General features: G+C 32.7%; 2 protein-coding genes across 3 annotated transcripts in view; both read left to right on the top strand.

Moving 5' to 3' along the window:
* Positions 1 to 37: 37 nt before the first annotated feature.
* On the top strand, positions 38 to 10,587 carry LOC140437395 (neuferricin). Its single transcript, XM_072526905.1, has 4 exons — positions 38 to 464; positions 2,381 to 2,521; positions 5,571 to 5,757; positions 10,346 to 10,587. The coding sequence occupies exons 1-4, from the start codon at positions 182 to 184 to the stop codon at positions 10,512 to 10,514; spliced, it is 780 nt and encodes a 259-aa protein (XP_072383006.1). The 5' UTR covers positions 38 to 181; the 3' UTR covers positions 10,515 to 10,587.
* Positions 10,588 to 14,673: 4,086 nt separating this feature from the next.
* LOC140437393 (uncharacterized) overlaps positions 14,674 to 22,473 on the top strand; it is a 120,766-nt gene continuing 112,966 nt past the window's right edge. The window contains exon 1 of one of the 2 annotated variants that reach the window (XM_072526902.1): positions 14,674 to 14,713. The gene's annotated coding sequence lies outside the window, so the exon portion shown is untranslated. Of the gene's footprint in view, positions 14,714 to 21,002; positions 21,145 to 22,473 lie in introns of those variants that run through there. The other variant, XM_072526901.1, reaches the window with a different exon arrangement.

Raw genomic sequence — 22,473 nt, 5'->3', positions numbered from 1 at the left:
TTGACAGTTCTATATTTTAAGGTTATGTCATTTCGAGACTATATTTAAAAACCTAATTTAAGTTCAGCGTGGTTCAGCTGTAATGATTTTTATCTATATACATTTTAAACTACTTAAGTTTGTATGATGACGTTAACTTATTTTATAACGTTTTAAGAGCGACATTAGTATTTACTTAAATATGTGTAAAACTGTTGCAGGATGTTCTGTTCTTATTATTCTTGTAGGAATATTTTTACCAGATCAGACCAGTGATGTTATCGGAAATCTTCTTGGGTCCCTTTTGTTTTATAACACCAAATTTACTGAAAAATCAGGAGTTCCATTATTAACAAAAGACGATTTGAAATTGTACAATGGGGTAGACAAACCACGACTTTACCTGGCTGTCTTAGGGAAAGTTTACGATGTGTCTCGAGGACATAAGCATTATGGTCCCAATCAACAGTATAATGTATTTGTTGGTAAGTCTATAGTCCGTCTATAATCCTAAAGTCACTAGTAGAACTTTAAAACACCTAAATGTTCAATGTAAAACATCTGAATAAAACCAATATATCTCTGGAACCACATATTGATACAGCGAAGGTTCATTTAATTTTTCACATGAAATCTAAAAATGCAATAGATGTCCTTAAAGAACACACATACATTTGATACACCAGACTTATGAAGTACCCAGAATATTTCAAAATAAGTTTACAATATTCCATTCATTATCCCACATATCACTGAATAAACAAATTTTTAAAAATTTTTCCATTTTGCTGTGATAGATCCTAGCATTAACTGTGACTCACTCTGTATAAGTAATTTGGAATATCCTAATTTTTTTATCAGAAGCCCTTTGTTACAAACTGGTTGTATTTCAGCCAATAGGCTTCTTGTACATCTTCTATTTATTATGTATCTTCACTACATCCATTCCAAAATCCTAGAACTCTGTACCAGCTTTTATAAATCTAGTGTATGGATCTCATGCCTTTGGAGTCACTTGGTAGTTTCCAAAAAGTGTTTGCTGCTTGCTATCTATTATGACTCATAGTCAAGCAAAATATGAATGAATATGACTGTTTTTTATGAAACAGTCCCATTATACAGGTGTTTCTTGCTCATATCTAGTAAGGAAGTTTTTATGATTCTGAGTTGATTCCTGGTTGTTTTCCGTAGTACTTCGTCACTAGTCCAACTAGTGCATATATGTCCAATATATTATATTGTGTCATGTGCTTGACCAGGTCTACTTTTCCATCATCATCATCATTTTGGCTTTACAACCCTGTGTGGGTCCTAGCCTCCCCAAGAATTTTTTTCCAGTCGTCCTTATCCATCGCCTTCCTCCGCCAAGCATGTATCTCCATATTTCTCATATCTTGATCTATGTTATCTAGGAATCTTGTTCTGGGTCTTCCTCTTCTTCTTTGACCAATAGGTCTATCAAGGAGCGTTTTTCTAGCTGGGTCAGTTTGCTCCATGAGCATTACATGGCCTACCCACCTCAGACGTCCTATCTTAATGTGTTTTACAATATCAAGTTCCTGGTATACTCTATAGAGTTCGAAGTTGTGTTGTCTTCTCCAGACACGATTTTCATTTTCCGCTCCATAGATTCGCCTTAGTATTTTTCTTTCGAAACATCCTAACATGTTTTCATTGCTTTTTGTTAAAGTCCAGGTTTCTGAACCATATGTTGGGACTGGGCGTATTATTGTTTTGTAGAGTTTTACTTTTGTATTTCTTGATATAACTGTAGATTTAAAAAGAAGATTAAGCCCAAAATAGCATCTATTAGCCGTGCAAATTCTGCAGTTTATCTCTGCGGTAGTGTCATTTTCAGTATTGACAAGCGTTCCCAGGTATACAAATTCGTTAACTGCTTCGATGACGTCGTTTTCTATAACAAGTGGCCGTAGTATTTGTGGTTGCGTACCTATTTTTGCGTCTACTTTTCCAATGAGAGTTATATTGTATTAGGATCCAGGCTTTTTCCACTCATAATAGCCCAGTCAAAATTAGGTTAACTTTTCCAAATAAATTTTTAGGTTTGAATAAAATGAATGATTTTTCATGAAAGCATCAGTTTAATTTTAGATCATTGTTTAAATATTGATTAAAATGCCAAAATTGCCAAAAAATGAGTTTTTTAGATTGCTAAAAAAAGTCGTCCTCATAGAAGTTTTTTCTTTTTTCCCGAAAGTTTTAAATAATTGAAAAAAATCATTGAAATTAGAATTGGCAGTAGATAAACAAAAATGGATAAATAATTTTAAAATTTATCTGACAAGTTGGCTTTTGATGCCCTTAACCCCTCAAAATTAGATGAAAAAGTAATTAAAAATTACCAGCTATCATAAATTAACAAGAAAAATTTATTTTCAAGGGTGTGATGCATCTAGGAGTTTCGTAACTGGCAAATTCAATAAAGAGGATCTCAGTGATGATGTTGTAGATCTAAGTAAAGAGGAGTTGAGGTCCCTCAACCACTGGGCTAAATTTTACAAGAGTTCTTATGAACAAGTAGGTAAAGAAGTTTTTTGTTTATTATTTTTTATATTAGTAATAGTTATATCATTAGTATTAATTTCTTCTGTTATTGTTTTTATTGCATCAATATATGTACTTGAAATGTTATGATAATGCTCTAGTTAGAAACGATATATAATATAATCCAATATAAATAGCATAATGCTGGAAAACTGAAAATGATTCATGTACAGTTGATGAATATAAAATCTATTATGCTGGAACTTATGGAGGATTTCATTTATATTTACAGTGCCAGCATGATACTGTACAAGAAGAATCTCTCAAAGGATATTAGTAATGCACCTAAACACCCTTTCAGCGAAATTAAATATTGTACAAGTATACACTTTTATCATTGATAAAACAGATGAATAATTAGAACAGTTTTACGTCACAGGAATGCAGACTCTTAAACAACCTAAGAAACATGAAATAATCCTGCTAATTGGTCAGCCAAGAAGCAGGGATCTGGGAATTGTAAGTGAGAGTGTAGAAAGACTTAAACTGTTCACAGAGGAACAAAGTTATGGAATTCTTAAAAGGTTCTTTAAGTTACCATCCAGACGATTGTGTATATGAATTTCTCAACTTGACCAGCCAGGGAATATAAGTATAAAACAAATCGATTATATGCTAGTAACCAAATGGTTTCGAAATTTATTTATTTATTTATTTATTTCAACGGTAGAACCATTTACAATAAAATACAACAAATAGTAAAAAGTAAAAATCATGTACAATAAACATTAAAACAATAACAAAGAAACAATTAAACACTAAAAATTTGTACATTAAAACAGTATATCAAATCACAAAAGTAAAAAAAAATATATCACATATCTAGATTAAAAATTAGATTCTTAAGTTGCCTTTTGAAAACATTAATGTTTGGACAGAATGGATCCAATAGGAGGTCATTACAAGAGCTGAGCATTTTTGACAAGGGAAAATGACGAGCATAATCAGTCCTATGAAAAGGAATATAAAAGAGTGCAGTGTGTCGAGTTCTGTGTATTGTTTTTAAGTGTACATTGGCTAATAACGGGGGACAATTAATAACATTGTTTAGAATTTTAAACAAAAATAACATATCAACTCTCAACCTGCGGTTCTTCAATGTAGCATGTTAAATTGAGACATTATTATAGAATAATCTATGAAATAATTTTCAGAATTTCTTATATTGATATGTGCTTTAAAAGCTAAAGATCTTAGAAACTTCCTCTGAATGCTCTCCAATCCATCAATGTAGACTTAATGAAATGGGGATCAAACAACAGAGCAGTATTCAAGACCTGAGCGTACCAGAGAGCAATACAATAATTTGAATACAATAGGTGAGAGATCATGACTGTTATGATAAATAAAACCAAGATTAGGAAATCCTGTTTCCTTAATTTTAAGAAAATGGCTTCTAAATGTCAATGCACAATCCAATAATACACCCAAATCTCTAATCTCAGTAACTGTATCCAAGAGTACATCATTAAGAACATATCTATTAGCTGTTAGATTATTTATACGACCAAATGAAATACAAGAACATTTAGTTGGATTTAAGCTTAAACCATTTTGTTTTGACCATAAACATATATTATTTACATCATCTTGCGTCTGATTTATCATGTATACAATGAAATAACTTCATCTAAGATCATCAGCAAATAGCAGGAAGTGTGAGTTTGTGATAGCCTTACCAATATCATTAATAAACAAGTTAAATAACAAAGGACCACAACGAGACCCTATGCTAAACAGGCCGGTCGGAAGAAGAAGAAGGGGGCGACCTAAACTCAGATATCTGGACGATGTACAGGAAGATCTGAGGGAGATTGGAGTGAGGGGCTGGAGAAGACAGACACTCGATAGGGAAGGATGGAAGAATGTTTTGAAGCAGGCCAGGGCTCACGAAGGGCTGTAGCGCCAACTGATGATGACAACGAGACCCTTGTGGTACACCAGAATAACAATGGAATTCTTTTGAAATATAATTGTTAATATGAACTTGCTGTGTACGTCCTATCAGAAAACTTTTAATCCAATTAACAATGGGGTCACCAAAGCCAGATGCATGAAGTTTGTGGACCAAAAGATTATGATTAACCTGGTCAAAGGCCTTTGAGAAATCAGTGTAAATGCTGTCAATCTGAATTTTATTCTCAAATGCACCCAACAAGTGTTGTTGGTAATTTACAAGGTTTGTTAGTGTTGACTTCCCGTTAGAAAATCCATGTTGTTCATCAATAATTATGTTTCTGCAAGCCCAGGTGAGATTTATCGATACCAATTTATCAAGAAGTTTTGCATATGAGTTGCCTAATGCTTTAAAATTCTTGTGAGCTATTTTTTTCTGTACGACAATTTATGTCTAAATTTAGGAAACTTGACAAGAAGAAAAAGAACAATAAATGGATCACGAAAAATCTGAAAGATGAAAAAATTAGAAGAGTAGCGACATAACTAATGTCTAAAACAGTAAATAAGTCAAGAAAAACAAGTGATCCAAAGAAGTTACTTGGCAGCATGTTATACTATGGCAACACTATGTTATAACATCTTAAGACTGGACAATGTACATGTAGAATTCATGAAGTTACTAGACGACACACATAGTATTTTATACTGAAGTTTACACAAGAGAAATATTGTTCAGCATACAAGAGAAATATTGTTCAGGTGTTATTTCAAATTTGTAAAGACCTGGACAGTGACATTCATGTATGCTTTATTGACTATCAAACATCATCTCAGACTCTAAACACTAATGAAACTACTGGTGATCTAAGAATTATAAGTATAGAACCTGTATTAAAATCAAACAACAATGATACATCTCCATGAAGAAGAATCAGACGATATTAATACCAAGAGCGGAATAGGATAAGGATATATTCTGTCATCTGTATGAGATACTCTAAAAGACCTTCAAAAGATTATGGATATAGTTACCAAACACGAGTAAAAAATACGGGATAGTTGAATATTAAAAAAACAAATTATGTATTCTAACTGTATCAATATTTTTCAAATGTTTTCATTTGCAGGTAAAGTTATTGGAAAATATTATAAAGAAGATGGTAAGCTTACTTCTTATGGAAGTCAAGTTAAAAAACTGATAAGAGCTGCAGAACTGGACAAAGAAAATGAAATGGAAGACATGAAGAAGTTTCCACCTTGCAATATTGAGTGGGATGCAGAAAGAGGCACGAAATTGTGGTGTTCTAATAAAAGGTCAGTTAACAGCAATTTTTACAATTATAATTGGATAGCACAGAGTAAAGTAGTATTAACAAAAATACTTCAAAACTAGATTTTAAGATCAGACTGAATAGATATTAAGTAATCTTTAACACTTTTGCTGCGCATGACTCCGATCGGAGTCAAAGTGGTCCTTTGCTAGGTGCGTATGACTCTGATTGGGAACAGTAACCCGTTGATTTTTAAGACGGTATATTTTACTAAGTACGTCGTCGACGTTAGTTAATGTTTGTCAGGGTGTGAGTGAGGACTTAGTATTAAAAATTTTTACCAGTTCTTTGCTGTGGTAGTTTCGTGATTCAAAATGGCGGAAAGTATGCCGGGCCCTTCAAACTGTGAAAAACAAGAAATATTCCTGTCTCCAGAAATAGTATTTAAAAAATCCCTGTGGTTAATAAGGGACGAACAAAGAGAAAGCGTTGCAAAATATGCTCCGAAAACAAAATTAGAAAGCAGACAATATATCAATGCGAAAAATGTCCTGATCAACCCGGATTTTGTATTGAATGTAGAGACCGACCGAATGTGATTTTTTTGGCCGAAGCCGAAGCCGATGCCGAATTTCGGCCTGTAGGATACCTTCGGCCGAAGCCGAAGCCGAAGGTGACTAAAAATATACCTATTATATGTTAAAAATTTAAATAATGTGCTTTATTTTTTTATTAACTGTTAAGTGGTAAACAAAAATATGAAAGTATGAGATAAAAAGTCAAACACTTATACATTATTTGGTAATAGAAGCGATAATAAAAATAAATAACATTATAAAACATTAAAGTCGAATAATTTATAGTCAATGGTCGATGTTTTGCCATTTAGGTATCTAGTCAAAACACCAGTAATCGTGAGTTTTAACAAATACAATAAAATTATTATTATCAGAATTTTACTACGTGAGAAATATTCAAATGATGATCTTTGAGACATCTTGGCCTATTGTTAAAATTTATATCCTACCTACTACCTGACCTGAAAGTTTGTAAAACCTTTTAGTTAAAGGTATAAAATAGGGTGTAAATACTATTCAAATTATCAAAGACTCGCCGAAGCATATTGTTCAGAGATTATTTCATTTCTATTCGCGATTGAAACTGAATGTAGGGGGCAGGTCGATTGCAGTGTCATGGCCGATATAAATGGTATAAACAAACATAACAGTCTATAATTTACCATTGCTTTTGCATGTTTAGTTTGATTTAAGACGAGTTATTTTTATCATTTAAAAATGGAAATTAGCCTAATGATATCTTTGAGTACTGTGGTGAAGCAAAGAGACCATTGGTTGAATGGGAAGCAGTTTTCAAGTGATGAATTCTTAAATTTTAACTTTAATGTTTGGAACTGGCTTGTGTATTGATGAATCCAGAATCCTATTTTGTGTATACCGGGGAACCCAGAGTATAATGTTCTGTGTAATGTTTGTCTTACTAATATATGCATTATTTTATATTATGTCTTATGTTTTTAATATGTTAATTTTTATTTTATACTATTTTTTGACATATATGAGTACTTTATTGTATATTAACATAAATAAAAAACTTGAACTTGATTTTATTGTAAGATAGTTCATTTGATTACATGAAATCAACCTTAACTTGGAGAGTCACCAGTCAAAAAAGATCATAGCACATGATTTGTCTTTAAAAGATTCCATAATAAATCATGAGGAAAAAACTTCATGATACTATCCCAACATGGTATTTGTATTTCTGTTATTCAAGAAAATAAATTATGTATTCTCAGTATGTTATTGACTTAATGATAGTGGTATTTTCTTTTTATTGATTTCCTCTTTTTCCTCAAGTTTAGGAAAGATAAATAGGGAAATATCTTTTGTCGATCTTGAATTGCATTGAGGAACAGAACGACATCGATTTGATTTAAAATACTTTAGCGTAGTTACAGAATATTGCTTTATAAAGAATATTCTTTGGCAATATACTGTGACGTAGTCATAATGCTGAAATTTACTCAAAAAATTTAATAATTCTATTCAAATCAACAGCTGTCTGGTTTGTTTATACCACTTTTAGTAGTTTAAATTTATTCCGCCAGAGGTCAGATACTTTGTTTTCAATCGCGAATAGTATAGTAGTATAGTATACTGACAGAGCATTTTATTATTCCACCTTCGGCGAAACCCTCGGCTTTGTTTCGGCCGAAGCCGAATTTAGGCCGAAGGTTTAAATATTGGCCGAAGGTGGCCGAAGCCGATGCCGAAGCCGATTAATCGGTCGGTCTCTAATTGAATGCTTTGAAATTGCTCATATGAGAATCAAAATCAAATCAATATGTGAATCTTTTTGTATTTTATAGAATAAATAAACTTATTTTTTCTAAAATTCCGTTATATAATTATTTTTCTAGAAAAATGTTCTAATTTGCCTTGTGTCGATCGGAGCCAGTCAGCCATACACTAGAAATTCTTAGCCAGATGCGCATGACTCCCATCGGAGTCAAAAATTCAAATCACATTTTATAAATAAATATACACTTTATTTAATTAATTTAATATTAATATATATAGTGCCTAAATTGAAGTTTAAACATTCAGTTTCAAGATTCTGATGAGCAATCGAAACTTATTTTAATTTAGACCATTGTTTGTAACGATAAGACTACCAAAGAGAATTGAAGTACTATTATAAAAATAATACCTCAATCAACCATGGGAGCTTATCGTCTATGCCTTGCTTAGCTCAGTATCTCAAGTGTGAGTTCGTCTTGTCTTAAACTAGGGATTGAACCTGAACTCTTAGCTGATAGCAAATAAGACAAATTTTAACTAAACATATTTATTAAAAAGAAAACAATAATTAACCCTGCCAAAGCTTAACAATTAATAAGTGATACTTATTGCTTCGATGGGGAATATTATAAGATGTTAGGTCCTCCAATTAAATGTTGTGTCTTCTGGAGAGCTACAGTAATATGTGTTTGTAGGTCCTAACTAAGTTGTTAATAAATGTCCAATATGGCCAATAAATATGATCTGGTCAATAAATTTTCATGATTTTGAATGTGGTCAATAAACTCGATGTGGTCAATAAAACCGCCAGTAAACCCAATAATACCAGAAACAGCTTGCATTAGAGACACATCAAAAAAGTTTAACTTCCTTGCCATTTTACAAAATTACAATTAAACAAATAGCGTATGGCAAGGATAAAATGAAATATAATTATTACTACTTAGTTAAATTAAATATTAAATTAAATAGAATATTAAATAAAATTAAAAATTAAAAGAACAAGAGGAAGGCCCCGTAAAAGATGGATAGACGACGTAGAGAGGGATCTTAAAACCATGAACATCAGGCAGTGGCGAAGGAAAGTATCCGACAGGGCAGAATGGAAGAACATTGTTAAGCAGGCCAAGACTCACAAAGGGTTGTAGCGCCATTAGAAGAAGAAGGAGACTTAGTTAAATTCTGTTAAAGAATCCTAATGCATAATTGGAAAAATGTGCTTTCGAAAGAAGTAAGGTTACAAATATCGGAAATGCTGTCAGAATTATAGAATAAAGATTACGATGAAAGTACTTACCCCAAGAGAATTTGTAGACCATAAAATGAATCTTATAATAATGCTTGCCTTCTTTTATAAATTTTAAAAAGAGGCAAAAAATAATCCTACCATTAAATGTGATTGATAGAAAACAGGAAGGGACTGACTGAATGAAGTTAGCACAGATATCATAGGATGTTGCTATAGATATCATGAAACTAGCTTGTATGTCAACACAGAATATTTAGTCTACCGGAGAGAAAGAGAGAATGCGAATATTTATTGTACGGGACAGAAAGAGAGAGAAAAGAAAGACAGAGGAAGAAAAGAAAAACATTGGGCGCCAACTACTTTTTAAATAAAACATAGTAAAAATTAAACTGAAGATAAAGAAATTAATAAAGAAATTAAAATGAAATAATTATTTAAATATAAATTAATAGAGATGTGACGTTTATAACGTGACATGTTTTTTAATTGTTAATTATACATGTGCAGGTCGCTGCAAAGCTCTTTATGTGGACAAGAGAAATCATAAGATTTCTTACCTGGCGAAACTGAATTCAAATCTTTACCACTGTGCTTTCTACAACTTGCAAAGCAAACAGATTGATGAATTGGTCGGCAAGGGAATCTAAAATATGCATTCCACAAGCCGTTCATCATGGTCAAAATTCGTAGAGTGAATTCAGTTTCTGGTACTCCAAACAGAGTAAAGAAATAAAACATAATGACGGTATTAGATTTTTATTTCGATGCAGGGCGGCGGCAAGCCGCTTATACGTATTTCAACCTCTTTAGGTCTCATCAGAGCGGCATATGCCACTGCTCAGAGCAGTGGTTGAAATACGTATAAGCGGCTTGCCGCCGCCCTGCATTGAAGTGAAAATCTAATACCGTCATTATGCTCTCTATGTCGGTTTTAACTTCTTCATTATGGTTCTTAAATAAATGGACCTAAATAGAAAAGAGCAGTGTTTACTATGGTATATAAAAAAATAATATTTTATTTTTATATTTAGAAAACTATATTTATTTGGATTATGTTTTAGTGGAGGAATTTCGAGAGATTGGGTTGGCTTGCCTAGACAATATTATGAGGTAAATTCAAAAAGTTACAGATGTGCTTGTATTAAAGAAGATCAAGTGGATTCTATTGGAAATATAAAGAAGTATGAAGGTTGTGATATAATGTCTAATGTTTGTTTTGTTAAAACATAATTTTTTCTAGAAACGATTTTGTATAAAAATATGTAATTTATTGTGAGTCTCGAATTAAATTTTTATATTTTAATTTGTTGTTTTTGTAAAGATTCTATTTTTATATTATTCAACGCATTAACTATTGCCTATAAGATAGAAATGGGAATAGAAATATTAATGAAGCATATATTCTTACATTTGAAAGTTGTCGAAAACATAAATAGTATAGACTACAAAAAGACCAGTAAAATCAAATGGTACAAATTAAAAGCTGAGAAAGTAATTAGGTGTATTAGGAAGAAAATAGAGAAAAAATGAATTGGAACATAAAGAGTTATTGTTTAATTTGTAGAAATATGGTTAGTATTAATAGAGGTACTCCAATTGAAGTACTTTCGTAAACGACGCGACGTCTAATAAAAAATAACACAAAAGGAAAAACTTTTTAAATTTTCAAAAAATTGATTTTTGTTTTTTTTTTTACGTAAAACATTCCTTAGTATCATAGAAATAATGTCCTAAAATTTTATTAAGAAATTCGAAATAGAAACGAAGTTATAGCTGTATTTATAACGGTACGCACCATTAATATTCCCTTTCTACTATCACTTAATGAAAAGAAAATGAGCCGATGAGAGTACAGTTCAGGATCCTGGAAAAATTTTAGCTACCAAAGGCCAGAAAAGGGTGGGCTTTGCAACCAGTGGAGAGAGGGGTAGAAACATCATAGTTATGTGTGCCATGAATGCCGCTGGGGGATACATTCCACCCATTTTTATTTTTTCGAGAAAGCGACTGACACCTCTTTTAGAAAAAGATGGACCTCCGGAGGCATTATATGAATGTTCAAATAATGGTTCAATTATTGATGAAGGTTTATTTTATGAATGCTTGCAAGACTTCCACAAATACTCAAAACCCAGTGAAACCTGACCAGCTCTTCAAATTACAGATAACCATTCCAGCCACATATCAATAAAAGTTTATGAATATTGTAAAGCAAATAATATTTCTATGCTTTCAATTCCGCTTCATTTATCTCATAAGATCCAACTTTTGGATATTGTTTTTTATGGGCCTCTTAAAGCTGAATATCGAAATGTAATTTGTTTATTAAAACACATTTTATGCGAAATATCACGCCATATGATGTTGCTGGTCTGTTTAATAAAGCATATTCTACAGTAGCGACCATAACTAAAGGAGAATCTGGCTTTAAATGCGCTGGCATTTTTCCACTCAACCCAAAAGTATTTATAGATCAAGATTTCTTAGCTGCTACATTACAAAACCAATTACTTGTTGAATTCCAAGATAACAATGAAGCCATACCAGCCGAAATTTACAATACAAACCCATCTCAAACTTTGCCACCTATAAATAAAAATCAGGTTAAAACAACAGCAATGGATCCTATTCCGGGACCTTCTACTAGTTTCACATCATTTAATGAACTTACGTCTATTACAAATTCCTCTGTAAGAAAGAGTATAACCAGAAAAAAACAGCATGCCAAAATCCTGACATCTACGCCTTTTAAGCAAGAGTTAGAAGAAAAGGAACAGAAAAAAAAAGAAAAGAAAAATTCAAGAAAACGGAAAAACTAAATTAAATACCCAAAAATCTCAGAAAGGACAAAATACAAATAAGACTGGAAAACAAGGACAAACTAAGAAACCTCATTACAAGAGAAAGATGTTTAATTCTAGTTATTCGGAATCGGATATCGATATACCATGTGATGACAGTGACGATGCAGACGAAGATAGATAGATTTGTTTTGTAATAAAAAATATTTTTCACCTTTCTTACTGATTTACTTGAATTATTACCCATTAAGTCCCCAGTTCATTACGACTGTTTAATTATAGTAAAGTTTGGTAATAATTCTAATGTTCTTTGTATCCAAATTTTTTTGTTGAAGTTGCTGTACAATGTAGTTGTGTCTGATGTTATCAAATGCTTTGTTATAGTCTAAACAGTAGACGTACCTACAGTTGTTGATTTACATCCACGCACCTTTGGACTAACACATTCATGACAAATAAGGCTTCTTTTAATCCAAGAGCATTTGTGTCCCGCTGATATCTTGTTCTAGTCTTCGACAGTGTTGTCTGTTATGAATAATTTTTAAGATTATTTTCATGGCGTGACTCTCAGGCTAATCGATCGACGATCAGAGCATTCTCTTGCATTTGATTTTTTGGGTAATGCGATGAAAATAGATTTTAACCATCATTGTTGAGGAATTGTTCCTGTATTGTATATAGAGTTTAGTAGTACTTCATTTCAAATACAAATTCACCAGTACTTCTATATGTTTTCCAATGATCAGTTTGATTATTTCTGGTGATATTTGATCAGGCCCATCTAAAAGTTCTTTAGTTATATTTGGATCACTATCAGTGGTCGCCTCGTTTAATTAGGTCTTTTGTCTTTGTTATTCAAAAAGCTCCTGGGTGTATTCTCTTCATGTTTCAAGTTTTTACATGGTGTCTGAAATTAGATTTCCATTTTTATCTAGTACCAAGTAGGCCGTATTTACTTTGTTCGTTCCGGTTAGTTCCCTTATTTTCTTGTTCAGATTAAAAGTGTTATTTTTGATGTGACAACGTCTTAAATTAGGTTGTGGCTCGGAGTCATTCATGAAAAAGTGTAACGCCCGCTCACGTCTGTTACAGTGAGTCACCGAACGAGAGAGAGGCCCGCCGGACCGGCGAATGCCTTGCGTCTCTCTCCCACTCAAACATGATCGGTCCGCTGCGCGCGCAGCACTAGAGAATTAGGCGCATTGAATCGGTGCGTGCTTCCGTGCTTGTGTCTCTGTCTTTCTCGAGCGTTCTTGGCGTTCAAGACACATTACAGTAGAAACACTTCCTTTCATTTCATATTTCTTATATCATCGTCCTATCCTCAACAAAATCACTCAAATAGAAATTAGTTAAGTTTAAGTTTACATGTACAATGTTTTAGTAAACAAAATATATTTCTATAGTTAAAATTTGTGCAATTCTTATTTTCATTCAATTCCTTGTTCCTATTGTGACATAAAATCTTGGATATGTTTTCTTCTTCTTCTTCAGCCTTCATTTATCCATTGTTGAACATAGGACTCCTCCAATTGCTTCCACGCTTTCCTATCTTTTGCAATTCTCATCCACTGCTTTCCATTTACAGCTGTTATATCGTCTATCCATCTTTTTTTGGGTCTTCCCACGCTTCTTTTTGTTTCTCGAGGTCTCCAGAATGTCACTTTATGACACCATCTGTTGGTGTCTTGTCTTGCTACATGTGCTACCCATTGCCATCTCAATGTCGCTATTTTTTCCATGATGTCGGTTACTTTAGTTCTTCGACGTATTTCGGTCTTAGGAATTTTGTCTCTGAGGCTTATATTTAACATGGCCCTCTGCATGGCCCGTTGAGTCACTCTTAATTGTTCTGCCATTTTTCTTGTTATTGCCATAGTTTCCAATCCATAAGTTGCAACTGGAGTAGTAAAGTATATTTTAGTTGATCTAATTTAATGCCTGTATTGCTCGTTGCTCAGTCACTCTATTTGATTTATGACAATACTGTTTGGGTGACCTGCCAGAGACTTCCACATATACAATGTTTTAGCAGGTTTCTGACATCTGAAATAAGGACAATGTCATCTGCGAATCGTAAATGACTAAGCAGGTTGTCATCGATATTTATTCCTTTATTTTCCTACTACAATGACCTCAAAGCATCAAATCATTTAAGTACATTGATGAACAACTTTGGTGACATAGTATTATATCTCACTGTCGAATACCTCTCCTAATATATATCTTATTATAATAATATTAATATTAAAACTTCATATTAAAAGTTTCACTTTTCTTATTTATTATTTTCAAATGTGCCACCGACACTATTTTACCACGTCATTTGTTTGTTATACAGTTGCGGAACCACGAAATATAGATAATTAATATGAGGGCAAAAAATTATGTCACAGTTTAAAGGAACCACACAGGTTTTGGGGAATATTTATTTGTATCTATAAATACAGATAATTATCGGGGAGGTGCTGATAAATATTTCATCTAATCCTTAGATTGCATATCTATCTCATATTCAGTACTCATTCGTAATATATTTTGAAATTAATAAGTAAATAAACGGGCACAGATTAAAAATTTGTGGGTTCGTTAATATAAATAAAATAAGTGTACATACATCTTATTTCAGTAAGTAAAGTTTTATATTAAGTATATTATGTGAGTAAAAAATTGTTAATTTTAGGAGCTTTGAATGAAAAACAAATTAGGATATTGATACAGTAAAACATGATTTGTCAAATATTTTTAATATTTACAAATTCGGTTTATATTTTTTTAAATATTTTTCATGAGAAACTAGATAGTCTCGGCTAAGACTTAAAATTTTATCTCCTTTATGCATCACATTTATGTAATAAATTTAAAATAAATAAGTATCACATTGTTACCTGTAGGTATTCGGTGATCCATGATCGTAGTGTACTATATTTATTTTGGGATCTTCCATAGGTTTGCACTGGATAAGCATATATACATTCAGGTGCAAAACATTCGTTCCACGCCTATTTTATAGAGAAGAAGACACATTTTTAAGAATTAAGTTAAGAAGGAACTCTAAACGTAAATAAGAAACATAATTTATGCGAAAAAATTATTTATTTATATTTCCTCCTTGGTCCTTTATAACAGCCTACATACGTTTTGACTTTGTGGTAATTAAATTTTGAACATGAAGCTGGTTAATTCGTCCCATTTTGTCCAAAGTTGTTTTGGGCGGGGAGACCAACTTGAATTGACATTCCCAATGTATCCGATAAATCTTCGATGTAATTGAGGTCGGGACTGGAGGCTGGCCAATTCATACGGAAAATCCTGAGGTCTTCCAAATATTCATTGACCAGTCAAGCACGGTGTGGACGTTCGTTAGCGTCCATAAAAATAAAATTAGGTCCTATGAATGGTGCAAAAGGTACTAGATGCTCGTCTAAAATGGTTGTTATATATCTTGCTTCTGTCATAGAACCTTCATCCGCAAGAACTAAGTGGGTACGGGCACTGAAACCTATACCGGCCCAAACCATAACTGAACGGCAATGTTGCATTGGACAAATCGTTTTCCTTGTCTTGTTCAGATTCTTTCGCTACGGTCTAGTGATTAGAACCTTCACTTATCCGAAAAGAAAATATTACTTCAGCCCAAGTAATTCTAATTTTCGTGTTCCCTTCCAAGTGCGATGTTCCACGGGTAGAGTTTAGAGTTTGTTGAGAGCTTATTTCTTTAACTACTTAACAAATATAAATATTGTTTTTAGCAAGTCAAAAATACATAGTATATAAAAAAGGAATATAAAACGTAACTTAAATATATCACAAACAAGAACACATATTAAACAGAAAATGATTTATAGCAAAGTTACGTAAGCAGTTCAGTAGATGTTCTGCAATGAGTCATATATTCTTCTGAGCAGTAAAAGCAAGTTTCTGAAACTATTACAGCATAGCTGTTTAATACTTTTTGGTAAAATATTGTAATAGTTATAATTAAGGCAATTTTATAGGTTACAGCAAGCAGTGACAGTTTCGCGTATTGTGAACGTAAACCTCAGACTGCTTTATTAAATGGGCCCGTTTTCTGTAAATTTCAGTCAAAACTTGAAATATCAATAGAGTAGTCACCGGCATAATTTTGAGTTTGATAAAGAAAGGTCGGCAGTGCTCTAGATAACTAACCCCCGCTGAAATCCTGATAGTTTTCTTTTACATTCTAAACATTTGAAGTGCATTTGTTGAATTGCCCCATATGATTAATCCATAGTTTAGGTGAGACTGGAATAAAGAAAAATATGTCATTTTTACTGTTTCAAAGTTGACAACTCTTGCTAGTTGGCGAATAACAAATAATGAACTTGATAGCTTCTTCTTTAGTTGTAAGATATGAGCCGACCAGTTCAGTCGATTATCTATGGTTATTCCCAATAGTTTAACAGTCTCTCTGTTATCTGGATCATTAAATTACTTGCAGATATAACCTCCGTTTTATCGGAGTTAAGTTTCAGTTTGTTTGTAGCCAATCATGTGCTAGATTTAGTAGAAACTTCCTCATAAGACATTTTTAAATCATCAATATTTTTCCTGGTATAACGTATGTCGTATCATCAACGAATTCTACGGATTTATACGGAGATCTGAATTTAGGCAAATCGTTGACATAAATAATAAACAAAAGAGGTCCTAAGACCGAACCTTGTGGAACTCCGGAGGGATGACCGATAGACATTAAAACCTGGTGTTGCCACATAGGTAAGAAGTTATAAGCTTAAGACCTTAAGAGGGATACTTCTGATTCCATAGTAATTTAATTTGTAGAGCAAAATGTCATGTTACACGCAGTCAAAAGCCTTCGACAAAGAGAAATTGCTTTGCGATTGCCGCGTTCAACCCCCTCAATCACGTCGCTTATAACATTATATACCGCCTTCTTAGTAGAACGAGCACTTTTGAATCCATATTGTGAGTTGCTAAAGTAATTATTGAACTCAAAATAGGAAAAAACATTTTTGTTTGATAACCTTTTTAATCACTTTCCCAAAAGTAAAAACAATGTTTATGGGTCTGTAATTGTCAGTTTTTGAGGAATCACCTTTTCGTAGACAGAATTAAATTAGTAAGATGAGTGAAAGGTGTTACCACTATTTGGTAAGTTTCTTTTAAAATTTTGCTATTAATTTCGTGAACATCCCTACAATTAGAATTACTAAGAGACTTTATTATTTGAGAGACCTCTTCTTTCGGACTTTCTTTTCTTAAGGACTTGCTCGGAGAAGGATAATTTCTGTAATTGAAGAGAGCATCTATATTAATAGTGGGAAGAGATGTAATTATATTCTCTGCAATTGTAATAAAAAATTGATTTATTTCGTCTGGAGGTAGATCAGGTTGTAGCGAACCGGATCTTACATTGTTTCTTCCGAAATTTACTATTTTCCAGCAGTCTTTAGGTTTATTATTGAAATTAGTAATAATATCACATGGAAATACGTGCTTGGTGGAGAAAGGCAATAAAAGGGATTGGAGAGAAATTCTTGAGGAGGCTATGACCCACGTAGGGTTGTAAGGCCAGAATTATGATCATGATGAATAAAATCACAGTAAGCTGACTTTTTAGCATTTTGTAACTGCCGATTATATTCAAATTTTTCGGTGGTTATAAACTTTGAACAAATCGGGATCCTTAGTGGCATCTGCAATGTGTTTAATAAGAGAAAGATTAGACCTGTAAGATCTTAACTCATTATTAAACCATTACACAGGTGTTTTTTCAGGAATTTGTCGTACTTTTTTAGTAGAAAATGCTTTAATATTGAGTTGTTAAGTTTCGGTAAGAAAGACTGCCAAAAAATCAAGATCATTATCAATATCAGAGAAAAAGTCCAGAAGATCCACTTCTACCCATCTACCTACCTGGGAAAATGTCATTTAAGTAATGTGGAAAGCCCCATCCTGTTAAAACCCCAAATCATTTCTACTTGGCAATAGGTATTTAAGCTGTAGCACCAAATAGCCCTGAAGACATTCCAGATAACGAGGAGCAGTTAAGTTTTACTCAAAAAAATATGGCCCTATAATATGATTGTTTATAATGCGGGCCCAAACATTTACTTTCTCAAGATATTGTGTCCTTTAATCTTTCTTCAAATATGGATTTTCACTTGCCATTCAAATGTTTTATGTGACTGTTGAACTTCTGAAACATCTGAAAAAGTACCTTTTCTATGAGACTCTTGTATCTGTTACATCGTTCTATAATGGTTTCGCAGAATTCGATTCTTCTATCCAAGTCATCTTCTAACAACTTCTGAACCAGGTGTATTTTGTGCGGATGGCACTTCTCTTTTTTCAATCTAACAACTCTATCAATAAATTCTATCAACCTATAACAACAGTTGATTGTTATTTGGATCGGAAATATTTGAAAGGAGATGACGCAATATGAAGAAGAAGAAGATGGGAGTAGTACTTACTATAATGTTTGTATGGTATATTCTTACATATATTTTCTAATAAAAGTTGAGGATTTTTGTTGTTCTTGTCAACAGCACAGTATAGTCTGAATAAAAAATATTATACATATATATCTTCCCCGTTGATGATTATTTCTTCATTTGCATTTGATAGAACTTCCTGGCAAATATGTTCACTATATATGGTAAAAATTAGTGGACACAATATATTATGCATCCATGTGTCACATTTAGTTTCATATTTGTTTTATCTGCCATTTCACCTTCTATTCTTATATTTGCTTTTTGTATCCTGTACCATGTCGAAAGCCTCGAAAACTATGAAATAAGCGTGTATCTCTTGATTAACATCCAGACATGGTTGGGTCAGTACATTTAAAGCAAAGAGAGCCTTCCTAGTGCCTAACCATTTTCTGAATCCCATCTGTGTATCGCTGATATTATGTTCTAACTACTGATAAATGCAATTATTATTATATTAAGAATACTTCAGTCACCGTAATTGATTAATTTATTATTAGTATTTAGTTATTATCTTGTAAACTCCGGAATATATTTATCGCGAATGTTTATTCGTCGGCATCGATTTTTGAGTATATTTTTTGATACAATTCCAAATTTTTTTAATAACTTTGAATTTTTCATTGCTTAGCTTTACCAATGGAATGATAGAAGATACAAGTGCTTTAGACAGATCTTCATTTAAAACGTTGTAAAGTTTCTGCTAGTAGTGCTGTTGCTGTGTTTTTGTTTTTTTTTTTATTTACAAACATTGTCGCATCAACCATTTCTCCTAAGATTTCACTTGTTGATCCGATGATGTGGTTGGTCTGTCTTGGTAACTGGTAACTTGGACACTCTACAAGGACATGCTTAACACTGAGTGGAACATTAAAATTGTCACAAAAAGTAGGATTAGTGTGACTGTGGATAAGTCGGGTATGTCCTAGACGAAGTCGAGTAAGAACGACTTGATGACCCCTGTTTGAAATTTGATATTTCCACGGTTTACATATGTTTTCACTTCGCGAAGTTTTGAAGTTGAACTGTTTCACTGGTTTTGCCACAAATTTTGAACCTTCACTTTAACAAATGATTTTAAGTAATTTAGCACTACATTTCTCACTCGCGGTTTCACTGTTTCTTGCTTGTTGGGCAATGCGGTCCGTGTCTTCGTTCCCTTGAAGTCCAATGTGTGAAGGAACCCATAGAAATTGTACAGTATGGTTGCTGTTTTATATGGTAGCTAGTTCTTTTTTAATTAGGAAAGCAATTTGATGTGTTGTGTAAAGCTGGTTAATGGTATTGATGGAACTGAAAGAATCCGTAATTATAAGAGCTTTAGATATATTACCGGAGTTAATATTCAGTGAGAACTTGGTAGATGGCATATAGCTCGCCGGTATGTATGCAGCTTAGGGATGGTAGCTTATACTCAAGTGTAATATTTAAAGTAACGGCAGCTGCCCCAACTCCAGTAGATGTTTTAGAGGCATCTGTGTATACGTGATAAAAGTTTTGTAAGTTTTTTCTTTTTCTATATTTAAGTGGTACCTCTCCAGTTTCTGCTCTCAAACTTTCTGTTGGGCTGGTCCGGAATACACCTGTGGCAGATGCATATACTATAGAACCGTAATCTATTTTAGATCTTATTAGGGTTTTATAAACATGAATTAAGCAGTTATAGTCCGCTCCATAGTTTTTAATAGAGAGACTTTTCATAATATTGATTTCATTTTGGCACGTTTTTTTAATTTGCAGTGTATGTTTTTTCCATGCTAGTTTCGTATCGAACATCATTCCTAAAAACCTAATGTCATCAGCGTAATTTAAGATTTGGTTATATAATTTTAGCTATGGTTTAATTGGATCAAGTTTTTTTGTAAATAACAAGCACTTTGATTTGCTGAGTGAAAACTCAAATCCTGTTTTCTTCGACCAGTTTTCGAGTTCTTGAAGTGCGGTTTGTAAGTGACGCTGAACTGAGAAGCTATGTTTTTATGTGTCTTTATTTGGGGCATATATCTTGTTGTATTTAAATTTTCTAGAACTTAAAACTTTACAACTGAAGATATCGGTATATCACAGAATTTAAAAAACAATACTTTCCCGCCAGCATTAATCTTTTTTGTGTCTAAAACCAAAGAAAATCATTGTGAAGGGTTAATATTGTTATACTAAATTTGCAACTTGAAATATGAAATAAAATTTCACAATTAAATCTATATCCTAAAGAGTATCTGTAAAGTAAAATAATTTGTTTTCAAATAAATCAAATTGACTGCTTATTTAATATTAACTCATATTAATTAAATAACTACTCTGCAGTGTATTTATTTAGCGAGAAACTTTAAGTGGCGAAAACCCGCTTCGGACGTCACTGAAGCGCGAACGCCACTGCATTGCGTCAAGGCGTCGACGCCACACTTCTCAAATTAGTCCATCTCCCCCCACAATGGCGTTTGTACATTCTCTCAGTTATTAAACCGCCTAAAATTATTTAAAAAATACAACAAAAACGTGAACATTTTTGTGTTTCCCAAGCGTTTAATGAAGTCGACAAAATAGCGTATCTCAACTACGTTCACACAAAATCAGGTGAGTACTGTGTTCAATTTCATACCAATGACAGATAGCACGAAAAACTCTTTAAAACTCGCTTATCATTAGAGTAATTGCAATCAAAAAGCATCTTTTTGATAGTTTCTTGCTGATTGAAATTGGCTATTTGTTAGAATCTGCCATTTTATATATTTGTAAACAAATGATTGGGGGTAAAGCATCTCCGAATCGATATAATATTAGGTCAATGTAAAATCAGCCAACAGTCGTTGTTGAGCATTACACAAGGGATGAGGGTTAAAGAGTACGTCGCGAAAATAGGGGTTCTTTTGTGTAACTGTTTGATAAGGGGGTGGTAGTGGTCGACAAGTGGTATAAAGTGTAAAAGGGACGGAGGCTGATCTTAAGATGCTTGTATTTTTATAAAAATTTTAATTTTTTGGAGGATGTATGGTGAGTCGGGAGAATGACGTAATTTGTTATAAAAAATTTAACAAAACATAAATTTGTTTATTTTATGGTTATAATAGGGATTTGTTCCTTTTTATAAAATTATATTATAGCTATTTGACCTTTTTTTTCTCAAAATTTTGTCACAAAACATACTGCGTTATGAAATTAATGTACGAATAGCAAATAAATAGGTACACAATAAACTATTTGGGATCTTTACAATTATCTATAATTGATTGATATGCAAGTTTGCAACAAACATTATTAAAAAATACTGGAAAATTTTTTACATTGAAAATTGGAAAAAAGCAAAGTAATAATATTTTAGGTATATTAATTATTAGTGTTCAAGTAAGCTGTTAGTATAGGTTATTTACACACCTACTTTAAATAACAGACTAACGTCGATAAACTATATATTAAATTAATGGATCACTTCCTTGCAAATTTCCAATAAGACCTGTCTTGCTTCTTGCAAAATACTGAATTGTTTCAGATACTTACCAAGTATTGCATAAACATTTCAACAATCTCTGGAGCTAAACTTGATGCTACCCATTCTATACGCCTTTTTAATATTTATCAAGAAAATCCTTTATTATATGGTATTAAAGATAATATTGATGATCTTATTTGGTGTTAAACGTTTGTATATCAAAATTACTGGCATACCAATAGGTATATAGTTTGTACAAGCTTGCTTACAGAGAAACTGTTTGTTAACATAAGTTAATTTCGGTAATTTTGCTAAGTAATGTTTATTCTGCATCTCTTTGTCTCGTGCAAGTCGTTTCAACATTGATCCAGCTGTACTTTTGACATCGTCCTTTCACCAAATTTGAGTTTCTTTGTGGTCTTCTGGCCTTTTCAATTCTCCAATTTCTTATTTCAATCTGTCACTTCCACCTCATG

The sequence above is a fragment of the Diabrotica undecimpunctata genome, chromosome 3 (assembly GCF_040954645.1).
Source record: "Diabrotica undecimpunctata isolate CICGRU chromosome 3, icDiaUnde3, whole genome shotgun sequence".
Lineage (NCBI taxonomy): Eukaryota > Metazoa > Arthropoda > Insecta > Coleoptera > Chrysomelidae > Diabrotica > Diabrotica undecimpunctata.
This window is presented reverse-complemented; position numbering and strand designations above follow the sequence as displayed.